Source organism: Meles meles, chromosome 16 (assembly GCF_922984935.1).
Source record: "Meles meles chromosome 16, mMelMel3.1 paternal haplotype, whole genome shotgun sequence".
In the NCBI taxonomy this organism is placed as follows: Eukaryota; Metazoa; Chordata; class Mammalia; order Carnivora; family Mustelidae; genus Meles; species Meles meles.
The window spans coordinates 53,495,292-53,508,355 of NC_060081.1; the positions used below are offsets into that span (position 1 = coordinate 53,495,292).

The 13,064-nt window shown below is 39.6% G+C and overlaps 1 protein-coding gene across 4 annotated transcripts in view; it reads left to right on the forward strand.

Moving 5' to 3' along the window:
* DNAAF9 (dynein axonemal assembly factor 9) overlaps positions 1–13,064 on the forward strand; it is a 175,689-nt gene that overhangs the window by 67,405 nt on the left and 95,220 nt on the right. For 3 of the 4 annotated variants that reach the window (XM_045980797.1, XM_045980795.1, XM_045980796.1), the window contains 4 exons: positions 1,709–1,833; positions 2,651–2,747; positions 3,877–3,983; positions 8,563–8,640. In XM_045980797.1, coding sequence (XP_045836753.1) covers positions 1,819–1,833; positions 2,651–2,747; positions 3,877–3,983; positions 8,563–8,640 — 297 coding nt within the window. In that variant the 5' untranslated portion in view covers positions 1,709–1,818. Of the gene's footprint in view, positions 1–1,708; positions 1,834–2,650; positions 2,748–3,876; positions 3,984–8,562; positions 8,641–13,064 lie in introns of those variants that run through there. The other variant, XM_045980798.1, reaches the window with a different exon arrangement.

A 13,064-nucleotide genomic window follows, 5' to 3' on the forward strand; every position in this document is an offset into this window, starting at 1 on the left:
GATTTATTTTTTAAAAACACTTTTAAAATAGTTTGCATATTCATCCAGTTTTCTTACACTTCATCTTTTATTGTTAATTTTATTCAGAGCAATGACATCAGAGTCCTATGAGATTTTATTTTATTTTATTTTTTTTAAGATTTTATTTATTTATTTGACAGAGAGAGATCACAAGTAGATAGAGAGGCAGGCAGAGAGAGAGAGAGAGAGAGAAAGAGAGAGGGAAGCAAGCTCCCTGCTGAGCAGAGAGCCTGATGCGGGACTCGATCCCAGGACCCTGAGATCATGACCTGAGCCGAAGGCAGCGGCTTAACCCACTGAGCCACCCAGGCGCCCCGAGATTTTAGAGTAGAACAGTAGTTGTTGCATTATTTCTTTTACTGGACCCTAATTCTTTGTGGAGTATTACACGTTAGCGTAAAGTACAGCCTACACAGGAAGCCCCCTCAGCCTCTCCATGTGACTTTAAACTCTCACTCCTCAGAAGGCAATCTACAAGTGATTCGGGGCAAGGCCCTTAGAGGGCCTGTGTGAAGAAAACAAGCAGGATGAGAGATGATCTCTGTCCCGTCCTTTGCCACCTTTTGATTTTAGTGCTTAACTGAGAGTCATCAGTGAATAGGCTGCCATATACCATGTTCCCTAGAATACCTTGTTCTGACAAGGTGTGGGGCACAGAGTGATTTTTGAAAAACTGAAGGTCAGCATCATGAAGCTTTATTTCAAGAGGCGTAGTCAGCTGCTGTCGGTATTCATCGGGCCTAGGTTTTTGTAGAATATAGGCTGTCACTTTGTGTTACTGTGTTGGCATTGCCCTAAACCTGCTGTTTCAGATGCCCCCTTGCTCCTCTCACTTCCAGCCATCCTCCTCTAGCAACTTCCCTAGCACCATCTTATTAGATGCCTGTGGTGGCTCTGCTTTCTCAGAAGCCAGGCAGTAGAGCTCTGCTCTTTTTCTGGAAGTATGACTGCTTTCTTTCTCAATCCTCAAACTGCTTTAGTACTCCTGCCCCAGTCCATGGCTCTTGTTACCTAAGTTTATTTGCACACTTTGGATTGTTTTATTTATGTGACCCATCAACATCCATGGTTTTTCCTTAAGTCTGTGAGCTGCTGATCTATTTATAGAAGCCTTGTCCTCTACTTCCTTCCTCCCAGCCTTTCCTGTATACAGAGTTCACCCTCATACACAGTAACCCTTCCCACAGCTGAATAGTGATGTCCTCAGGCCCATGATTACCTTGAGTCAACAGCCAAGAACTTTAGACATGCCTACAGAAGAACGTCACCGGTGGTATTCCATGCTATTTCTTGCCTCGGTGGCTTTAGGCTATGGAGTTTTCATTTGGTATTTATCTCTGTGGGCAAAGTATACACCTAAGTCCAGTACCACAGATTTGACGGTGTTGAACTTTACAAAAGCAGAACATCCTGAAGGCTGTTCTTTTGACTTATTCTGTGCCTGCATTGTCATAACCAGAGGGCCACAGTGATGGAAGTATTGCACAGGAACTAGAAAGTCTTGCTGCCCACACGAGTTACACAGTCACTTTGAGTCATTATGCCTAGTTATAAAGAACTTTTCAGTTTAGAGTTTTGTTACATTGTCTCTGAAATAGCTTTAATGGTATTACTAATGATGTGAACAGAAAATGTGTAAAAGAAATGACTTTGACAATGTTGTGATTTAATTTTGTTTCTCTTACAGATGTAATTATATTGATTAAATCAGATAGTGTCCATCTGTACTGTAATCCTGTCAACTATCGATATCTCTTACCCTATGTGGCACATTGGAGAAATCTGCATTTCCACTGCATGACCGAAAATGAGGTAAGGAGGGAAGATAGAATAGGCACTCAGAGACATTCCCAGGATACTCTTTCAGAAAAGTATAGATCTAGAACAGGAGGCCCCTTAAAAAAATCAAATTGCAGGATGTCATCACGCAAAAAAAGTTATTTGTTTTAGTGGAAATTTTCATAATTCATTATGAGGCTACCTTATAGTTAAATTGTATGCCTGACAGACAAAAGGGACTCTTCAATTGGGACCTAGTCATAGCTTCCTGTCCTGCTGGTTTATCACCAGTCTGTACCCATTCTCTTAGGGGACTAGTGCCATGGACTGCCTCAGGAGAGTTTGATAAGCTTCTGTAACATTTCTATATTTGGATTTTTTGGTATCTGTTTCCTTTTGGGTTCTTTTCAAGGGTTAGGCTGGAAATCAAATCAGGACTTGAGATTTAGGATTTCATGGAAATGGTGACCTAATATGGGTCAAAAACCCATCTTTTCTTTTCTTTTTTTTAAGTTCATGGTATTTACTATCAATCCTAAATGATCACTAACATAATACAACAGACTTATGATCCAACAGGAAAAATAAAATAAAATTATAAAAAATACTTATATACAGTTGCCCCTTGAACAACATGTGAGCTTCTGGGGAATTTTTGAGGCAAGTTTCAGCTCTTGCATTCAGGTATCTGACCAGAAAACACAAAACATTGGCTTTGGAAACACCCTCTTGGGTGCTGTCCTCTATAAATGTCATTTGAGATAACTCTGATTGATAAAATACCAAGAAAATAGGGGATTTTGTATAATGTCTCCTCAGAACCTATTTTTCCCTTAATTTCCCTCTTCAGTATGAAGATGAGGAAGCTGCAGAAGAATTTAAAATTGCCAGCTTTGTGGACATGGTTCGAGATTGTAGTAGAATTGGCATTCCTTACAGCTCCCAAGGTCAGTGTCTGACAGCAAACCATATTAGAACCTTGCTTGGATGATGTGTGAATCCAGCGTTTCTACTGCTCCCTCCTTCCATTGGAGGCATTCAGCTGGGAAACCCATTGATCTATTTTCATTAAAGGCAGAGAATCAAGCACAATGAAATTTGGGGATTTTTCTGTGCAAGCTGGTACTCATAACTGAAATTTCTATGACAACACAGCAGGCCATCTAGGCAGATAGAAAAATTGATAAGGGATTTACCACAGTTGCCATCTAGCTGTGCCACTTAATTGTACAGAGTATAGCTGTGGAGGCTCCTGGTAATAAGAAATAGTTATTCAGGCAGCTGTTAAAAATATGCTGACAGGCTCAAAAATGATGTGTAGAGGTGCCTGGGTGGCTCAGTTGGTTAAGCAACTGCCTTCAGCTCAGGTCATGATCCTGGAGTCCCAGGATCAAGTCCCACATCAGGCTCCCTGCTCAGCAGGTAGTCTCATTCTCCCACTGACCTCTCACGCTTTCTCTCTCTCATTCTCTCTCTCTCAAATAAATAAAATCTTTAAAAAAAAAAAAAAGATGTGTAAAAATAAAGGAAAATAATCAACAAGTTTAGCAGTGCTTATATCTTATTTTTTAAAAACTTTGTACGTTAGAGCTAGTGCTATAAGAAAGAAAAAATTTTGTTCCAATTTTAGTATATGTGCTGCTGAAGCGAGCACAGAAAGAAAAATTTTTGATTTGGTAATTTTCCCTTGAGAAAGTTGATTGGCTATGTTTCTTAAGGGGGGAGAGCCAAGTTTGAGTCTGTTAATAATTATGTCCACTAAGTGATACAAGTCAGATGTAATAGGCCACTATTTATTTACTAACTTAACTTGCTCACTTAGGAAACCAGAATGTGAAAATATGCTATAGAGAGATCTGAATTTATGTAACTTGTTATGGTTTGAATTTTCTTGGACTTTCATTTTGTATTTCTAGTTTTAATATCTAACCATTTTATCTGTTTCACTTTTATTTTGCTAAATGTGGCTGGGGTGAATTTGAGAGAGGTGATGCCTGTCTAACCACATTAGATCAGGTTTAGACTATTATATCCAGGATAGTATTTGATACATGTTGTTTTATTTGATTCCTCTAGGTCACTTGCAGATATTTGATATGTTTGTAGTAGAGAAATGGCCAATTGTACAGGCCTTTGCCCTTGAGGGCATTGGAGGGGATGGATTTTTTACCATGAAATACGAGGTATGTATGGAAAGGCAGTATGCCTGGCTTTTGTCTGCCACTTGCTGTTTTCATTAAGGGCCCCCACAATGTGAGTGTGCATCATTATAACACTGAAAAGCTAGCAGTGATCTCTCAAGAGCATGGAACAAGTTAAAAAACTTGAAATGGAAAATAGATGCTGTGCAAAGCTAGTCCCTAAATTAAACTCCTTTGTCCTTTCTTCTAGGAGTTTCTCTCTGTCCTCCTTTCTCTCTTTTCCCCCTTCTGAGTCCATTGTTCTTCCAGTCTACTCCTGCAGCACCCTAAGCTGATTCCTCTTGTAGCTTTCTTTGTCCTATGTTATACATTTTTCACACACCCCTACTCATGTTCCCACCCACCCCTGGTCTCTGGATAGGAAGCTCCTTGAAAACAAAAACAGCCTTTTCATTGTTGTTTTTTGTATCTCAGAAATTCATATAATTTGAGAACTATTCAAGAGCAATGAAAAGGACAGTGCAGAATTTTGTGTAAGTACAGCATACTAGAGGAATAAGAAGGTTATCTTTTGTGTTCCAACCAGGATCTTTTGTCTCAGTATTCCTTCTGTCTAGGAGATGACCTGCAAATATTTGTTAAGTGAATTAATGAATGAGTCTGGGAGAGGGGGTCACCCTCTCCCTTACATATTAAGGAGGATGGCCTGGTAGGTTAGCAGCATCATCATAGGCATCTCCCAATGAGATGATCTGCTCCCAGCACAGAAACAGAATGAGCGTTGACATGCTCAAAATGGGAACATACTGTTAGGCACAGAATAGGAAGGATGGCCCAGGACTATTACTGCCCCTCCTTCCAAGAAGTAGCAGTGTCCCTTGGAAGTAAATGGATTCTTGTCCGGTAAACCCTATAATGTGGAAGGAACACGGGATATGGGGTTGAAAAGAAGCACACCACTTGGACTCCACTGTTCCTGCTCCAAAACTGTAGTATTCTCACATTGACTGTAAGTAACAGAACTTTGAAAGGCTGTGAGAGCTGCCCCTGCTAGGAAGTAATGCTCTCTAATTTATTTATTTATTTAAGATTTATTTATTTAAGAGAGAGAGAGAGTGGGTGAGCACGAGTGGGGGAGGGGAGAGGAGGAGACTCCCTCCTGAATGCAGAGTCTGACACAGGGTTCCATCTCACCACCCACGAGATCATAACCTGACCCAAAACCAAGAATCAGACATTCAGCAAACTGAGCCACCCAGATGCCTTAGTGCTCTCTAATTTAGAAGAGTAGGGGACTTGGGACACCTGGGTGGCTCAGTTAAGCATTTGGCTCTTGATCTCAGCTCAGGTCTTGATCTTAGGGTCTTTTTTTTTTTTTTTTTTTTAAAGATTTTTTTTATTTATTTGACAGAGAGAGAGATCACAAGTAGGCAGAGAGGCAGGCAGAGAGAAGGAGGAGGAAGCAGGCTCCCCGCGGAGCAGAGAGCCCGATGCGGGGCTCGATCCCAGGACCCTGAGATCATGACCCGAGCCGAAGGCAGCGGCTTAATCCACTGAGCCACCCAGGCGCCCCTTGATCTTAGGGTCTTGAGTTCAGACCCCATATTGGGCTCCACACTAGACTCTGTGCTGGGTGTGGGCACTACTTTAAAAAAAAAAAAAGCAGTACATAAGGAGGCTGTAGGGTTCATACAAATCAAATGAGGCAGGCCTTCTGACTCATGCCTTAAGGCGCATTACACTGTACAAACACATCCGAAAGGAACAAAATGCCTTTCCTTTCTTTAAGTAGGCTCCATACTTAGCATAGGCCTTGAACTCATAACCCTGAGGTCAAGAATCTCAGGCTCTACTGACTGACCTAGCCAGGTAGCCTAACAAAATCCCTCCCAAAAAACCTTTACAAGGTAATGTAGGATAGATACAGTAGATATAGATATAGTAGATATAGTAGATAGTAGATATAGATAGATAATGTAGGAAAGATAATCTTTCCTGTAGGGTGGTGTTTAATGGGCTGGAGTGGGCAGTGAGGAGGAAACTTAACATTTCACACAGTGAAAACTATAAGCCTTCTCTCAAGATCCCTTTCTTTAGATCCTGCCTTTCTTTGTAGCTGCTAATCGTCATTCTCTCAAATACTTTCCTTTTGTTTCCCCCTGATTCTCTCCCCACCTCTGTTCCCTTCCTTACCAGCCTTTAGGGTATGGAATAGTACTCCACTCTGAGTCACACACCAGAGGCCTGATAACTCTCTGAGCCAGAAAGACTCTTGAGTCTTTTGAAGGCCAAGAGAAGAACTACAGACACTTAAAACTTAATTTTTAAAAATTCTGTTTTATTGTATGTCTATACCCAGAAGAAACTCGTTAACCCAGAGTCTGCTTTGTCCTGGATGTACTTGGTGCCAACACAAGAAAGGAAGCCAGACCCACATAAGCCTTTACCTGGCATTTAGGTTGAGCCAAACTGAATTACACGTATAGAGAACTCTTTCTGGGAAGCAGCACAGGGAAGGTCCTCTGATAGAGCTTTCCCTGCCTCCAGCTTCCTCCTTCTTAACTCTCCAGTTTCTGGAATTGTCACCTAGTAATGTAAATTTACATCAACTAGCTTCTCAAGGAGAGGATTCTATAAGCAAACTTCTGAATAATGAGAGTAACCATAGAGAAAGCATTCATTTACCTTTTTGTGAGCAAACATAAGCTCTTTATAATGAAAGGTGGAATAAGACTTACGAAAAGATTCAACAAGATTTAAGAAAGAAACCATAGCATATTTGATGCAGAGATAGATCATTATGCTTTTTAAAAAGATTTTCTCTAAGAAAAATAGAATAAAAAATGAGAAAATGTCTCTTTTATACCTTTTAAGAATGGAGTTTATAAAAAGAGAAATGAGATATGGTAGGCAGAGCACACAAAATTAAAAAGGGAGATGACATAAGGAAATATTATGTCTCAAAATTATTAGTAAAATTAAAGTTTATGTTTAAAATTAGAAATCAGATTCAGTTCTTTCAAAAATTAAATCAGTTGATACTTGAAAAGCTGTTGCAGAATAGAGAGGAAGGAGCCAAATGTATTAACTCAGTCTTTTGGAATTTAAAATATAAGGGAGTAGAGATCTTGAATAACTGCCTCCTTGCCTGTCTGCTGTCCCTAAAATAATTTCTAGTAGTTGACAAGCTTTGCTGAGAGCATAAAGCTTCCAATTAGCCTTTTCATTTGGAAATAAAAACAAGCAACCAAAGATCACTAGACATTGGATTAAATGCCTGTAACTTGCAAGGAAAAGATCAAGATTAAAAAAAAAAAAAAAGAAAAAAAAAAGATGGATTGGATAAGACCCAAAGGTAATTAAGATATAGAGCAAAACTTAAGGCACAAAATTTTCATTAGGATGCCCAGACAAGGAAGATTTGATGACTATAGAACAAGCATTATGTGGTGATAAATTAACATAAAGAAAATAAGAGCTCTGGGAAATTATAATTGATTAAATTAATAGAGGGGTTGGGAAGTAAAGTTAGGAAATTCTCTAAAAATATAAAATTAAAAAATCAAGGAGATAGAAAATATGAGAAAAAAAGTTAAAAGACATAGTGAACTGATCCAAGAAGTCTGATAGCCAATAAGTAAGAGTTGCAGAAATACAGAGCAGAGATATCAGAAGGAAGAAAATTTTTTAAAAAGAAACATTTTCAGTGATTAAAAAGAATAAAAACTTTTAAATTAAATGACTTAGGTATAAATGGAAAGGAAAAAGCCTTAAGTCTACCTATGCCTTTTTGAACAGTAAGGATAAAAGATCACAAAAAGCTTCCAGGAAGAAAAAAAAAGTCACCTACATAAGACAATAGGAACCAGGTTTCTCTTCTTCCCACAACAACTCAACGTAGCCAAACCAAAAGAACAAACAAAAAAACCCAAAATATGTGAAGCAGTGGTTTTCAGGACAGTAGACGTCAGACAATGAAAAATGTGATTCCCTGAGAGAAATAGCCAAGGTCAACCTTATGATTACACTAGCTTACTACTTTGAGAAAATTTCCAGGCCCACGGCGTGGGGTGGAGGGGGTACCCAGGTGAATCCCAGTGTATTTTCTAAGTCGAGAAGATGCAGTGGAGTCTGTTGAGAGCAGGGCAGCCAGAGTACTAAAAAGGAAAGTGCCCAGAGAGAACCCCAAAGATCTGCCAAGATTCTCCTGCTCTCCCCTATCCCAAGTATTCAACAGAAGTGTCAGTGCATTCATGTGTCAGGTAACTACCAAGGGCAGAGTGTTAAAAAATCTGAAAAGTAATCAAGAACAGTGCCTGATACATGCTAAGGGTTGAGAACAGTCCCTGCTCCCACCAGTTAGATTGAAAAAACGTAATTCAAAGGGCATTAAGTAGAGTCCTCAGAAGGGTATTCAGAATATGTACCAAAGTTTCTGTAAAGATAGCTTCCTTGAATGGGACAGCATTTATTAATATGTATTGGTTCTAATATAATTGATACGATTTTTGATTTATTATTCTAATCACTGAGTTTTCACCAAGATAGCCATTTATGATACTTCTGATTGTCGTAGTGATATTGACTCATTTATTTCAATGTTTTTACCCTTATGTTGCAGTTGCAGGATGTGAGTTTGAGTCTATGGAATGTCTACAGCAAGATGGATCCTATGTCTCTGGAGAGTTTGCTTTCAGAAGTAAGAAGCCAAATTGTATTTAAGGTGTAAATGTTAGAGCCAGTTCAGTTATCTACTAATGGTATTTAACTTGAAAAAAATGCAAGATATGTTTTTGTTTGAACCCTTCTTCCCTGATTGTTATCTTGAACTCCTGGGGAGGGGGAAGTGGAAGGAAGAAAAGTGATAGTGCCTCTTTCACTCTGAGGAAACCTCACCTGAGGCAAGACCAAGGCTGCCTACTAGGGTTGACATTTTCGCCTAAAAACATTTGTTGGGCTGGACTTCAAAAAAACAACACAGATGTTGTCTTTTTGCACTCTTTCCCTGAGATGTAATGATTAAAAAGATGGGGTTTGACTTAAAACAATCACAGAATTAGAGCAGAGATCAGTCAGCAAGCATAGGCTTTGTGTGCCCTCCTTCTCTGTTAGAACTGTGTTAGAACTACTCTGCAGTGCCATTGTAGCCGGGAGAGCAACTGTGGACAATGCTTAAATGCATGGGTGTGTCTGTGTTCCAAGGAAGCTTTATTTACAAAGATATGTGGCCTGCCCACAAGCTAGGACTTGCTGACTCCTGGATTAGAGGTTCAACCTTTAATGTCTGAACTTGGAAGAAAGCATTAAGTTGGGGGAGCAATTTCCAGTGAGGAGCAACAGATAAAACTGAGGCTACCGGAACAGGTACTGTGATTAAGCAGCTCAGTGGTGTCTCTCAGTGACCATGGCTAGGTACGCATGGAAAAAGAACAGTGTGTAGCCTTTTAATTAAGTTAGTTATGATACTAAAACCCAACAAAAGTAACAAAAATGGAAACTACAGACCAATCTCACTTGTCAGTGTTAATGCCTATATATTTTTTTCAAAGATCATTTATTTATTTATTTATTTGAGAGAGTGGAAGTGAGAAACAGTGCACTAGCAGAGGGGGAGAGGGGCAGTGAGAGAGAGAGAGAAGCAGACTCCCGCTGAGCAGGGAGCCCAATGCGGGGCTCGATCCCAGCACCCTGGGATCATGACCTGAGCTGAAGGCCAATGCTTAACTGACTGAGCCACCCAGGCATCCCTTTAATGCTTGTATTTTAAGTAAAATATTAGCATGTAGAATCCAGTATCATGTTAGAATATTCTCTGACGAAGTGGAGTTAATAAGGGTGCAATATTTAGTTTAGTACCAAGAAATCTATGAATGTAATCACTGTACTAATTTTTCTCCTTGAAACCATTTGTGATAATTCCATAGATCCCTAAAGGGCATTTGATAAAATTGAACATACATTCTGTTTAAACATTTCTAATTAAATAGGAATATAAAAGAAAAATAAAACCTGAACTTTTTGTACTTTGAAAAGACCTAATCATCATCATCATCATTCATCCATGACTAGTCCAATTACGGAAAAAAGTGAACATGCAAAAATTTATAGTATAAGAATGCAAAAATGATAAAATTTAACCACATGGACGCCTGAGTGGCTCAGTAGGTTAAGCATCTGCCTTCAGCTTACATCATGATCCCAAGGTCCTGGGATTGAGCCCCACATTGGGCTCCCTGCTTATTGAAGAACCAGCTTCTCCCCCTCCCTCTCCCTCTGCTGCTTCTCATTGCTTGTGCTCCTCTGCCTCTCTGTCAAATAAATAAATAAGATCTTTAAAAAAGAATTAAAAAGAAAATTTAACCACAAAGAAGGACAAGAAGTAGTTTAGGAGTTTCTACAAGTGTCTGAGACCCATACCGCACTTGCATGCAGTCTTTGGAATATGAAGATGCTATGCGTCACACATGGAGGCTAAACATGACGCTGTATTTTTAAGAACATTGCACACATCTCTGGAGTCAGTTGAGAGGGACCACTCAGAAGGACATTTTTATTTTTTTTTAATTTTATTTATTTTTTTAAAAGATTTTATTTATTTATTTGACAGAGAGAGATCACAAGTAGACAGAGAGGCAGGCAGAGAGATAGAGAGGGAAGCAGGCCCCTGCTGAGCAGAGAGCCCGATGCGGGACTCGATCCCAGGACCCTGAGATCATGACCTGAGCCGAAGGCAGCGGCTTAACCCACTGAGCCACCCAGGCGCCCCAGAAGGACATTTTTAATTGCACCTCAGCCAACAATGACATCTTACAGCTGAAGAAGCAATAGTGGTAATCACCGTGGGCTATAGATCAGGCCCTTCCTGGTTTTCTGACTTCCCATGAGACAAATCAACTGAAGTTCAGATCCTACCCTCAAAATATTTTAATTTAGTGATTAACAAATGCACGAATGTGGTAAGACCCAGACCCAGATCAATTATAGATCAAAATTACTTAGATCCCTACTTTAGTGTCCTGATAAAAGAAAGGGTATGCTTTTCTAGAGGTAAATATTACATATTTCAGTTTTTCAGTGAAAACTTTAATTAAACAAAATGTCTGGCATATGATTAAAAAAATTAGAAGATATAAAATAAGAAAATTATGTTATTAAGAAACAGTCAATAGAGAGACACCTTGCTGGCATAGTTGGTAGAGCATGCAATTCTTAATCTCAGGGTTGTGAGTTCAAGCCCCACATTGAGTGTAGAGATTACTTAAAAATAAAGTCTTTAAAAAAAAAGGAGAAACAATCAAGAGAATTAGGTCCAAATCGTGGAATTAACAATGGAAAATTTCAAGTTACTACTAAAAATGCTAAAGAATTTCAGCAGAGACCTGAAAGCTATAAAAAGAACCAAATGGAAATGTTAGAAATGAAAAATACTAGGGGCGCCTGGGTGGCTCAGTGGGTTAAAGCCTCTGCCTTCTGCTCAGGTCATGATCCCAGGGTCCTGGGATCAAGCCGGGCATCAGGCTCTCTGCTCAGCAGGGAGCCTGCTTCCTCCTCTCTCTCTGCCTGCCTCTCTGCCTACTTGAGATCTCTGTCTGTCAAATAAATAAAATCTTAAAAAAAAAAGAAAGAAAAAAAATGAAAAATACTATACCTGAAATGAAGAATTCATTAGATTGTCTTAATAGCAGGTTAGATACAAATGAAGAATGAAGTAAAGTTCTGTGAACTTTAAGATAGGTCAAAGGAAGTTTCTAAACTGAAAGACCAAGAAAAAAAGACTAAGGGGAGTAAAACAGAGCATCCAGTATCTGCCAAACAATGTCAAATGATCTTACTTAGTATAGTTGAAGTACAGAAGGAAAGTAGAGAGAAAATGAAGCAGGAAATCTGAATTGATAATGTCCAAGAAGTTTCCAAGCTGATTAAGTAGATCTCCAAATAGCTCATTGAACCCCACATGGGGTAAAAATTACTATAAACACGTAGAAAAATAACCATAAATTTGTACAGGGGTCTCTTGTGGTGAGTCTACAAACGTTAATAAAATTTGAATCCAACAGCCAGAAGTATTTAAAATGCAATTCTAGTCTTTGTGGAAAAATTACTGAAAAGGGAGCAATTTGTACCCGTATCAGTTTTTAAAAATCTACCTTATTTTCTTCTCCCTTCTCTGAGCTATTTCATAGCCTCCAAACTTCTCTAAAACCCTCTTTTTGGGGCACCTGGGTACCTCAGTTGGTTGAGCTGCTGCCTTTGGCTCAGGTCATGATTCCGGAGTCCTGAGATCAAGTCCTGCATCAGGCTGCTTGCTCAGTGGAGAGCCTGCTTCTCTCTCTCCCTCTGCCTGCTCCTCCCCCTACTTGTGCACTCTCTCTTTCTGTCAAATAAATAAAATCTAAAAAGATAAAAAATAAAACCCTCTTTTCTGTCCACCATCCAAATACTTTTTCTGCTCACATCTATTTCCCCTTTGTCAAGACGTGTAATCTTAAGCCAGAATTAATACCTAGGCTTTTTTTTTTTTTTAAGATTTTTAAAAAAATTTATTTGAGAGAAAGAGAGGTGGTAGAGCATTAGAGGGGAGAAGGTCAGAGGGAGAAGCAGACTCCCCATGGAGCTGGGAGCCCGACACGGGACTCAGTTCTGGGACTCCAGGATCATGACCTGAGCTGAAGGCAGTCGCTTAACCAACTGAGCCACCCAGGTGTCCAGCATCTAGGCTTTTAATTCCCACTGGCCAATCACTGCTGGCAGCTCTTTGAGCAGGCTCCACGCTCAGCACAGAGCCTGACACAGGGCTCGATCTCACAATCCTGAAATCATAACCTAAGCTGAGATTAAGAGTCAGATGCTCAACCGACTGAGCTACCCACGCGCCCCTGCTTCTTGGTTTATTAAGCAAATAATAACTTGATCCCTGCTATTTCTTGGATACTGTACTCATGCTAAAACACAGAAATAGCTAGACCTGGCCCCCACTCATACTGTTTAATGGGCTTTTAGACCAATAATAGTGGTATTCTTTAGTAACTGCTGTAATCGCAGTGGAACATAGTAAGGAAAATAACTGCCTGGAATTGCTCAGGATTGCTTCTCAAAGGAGTCATGTGTGGTGATCTGAGATTT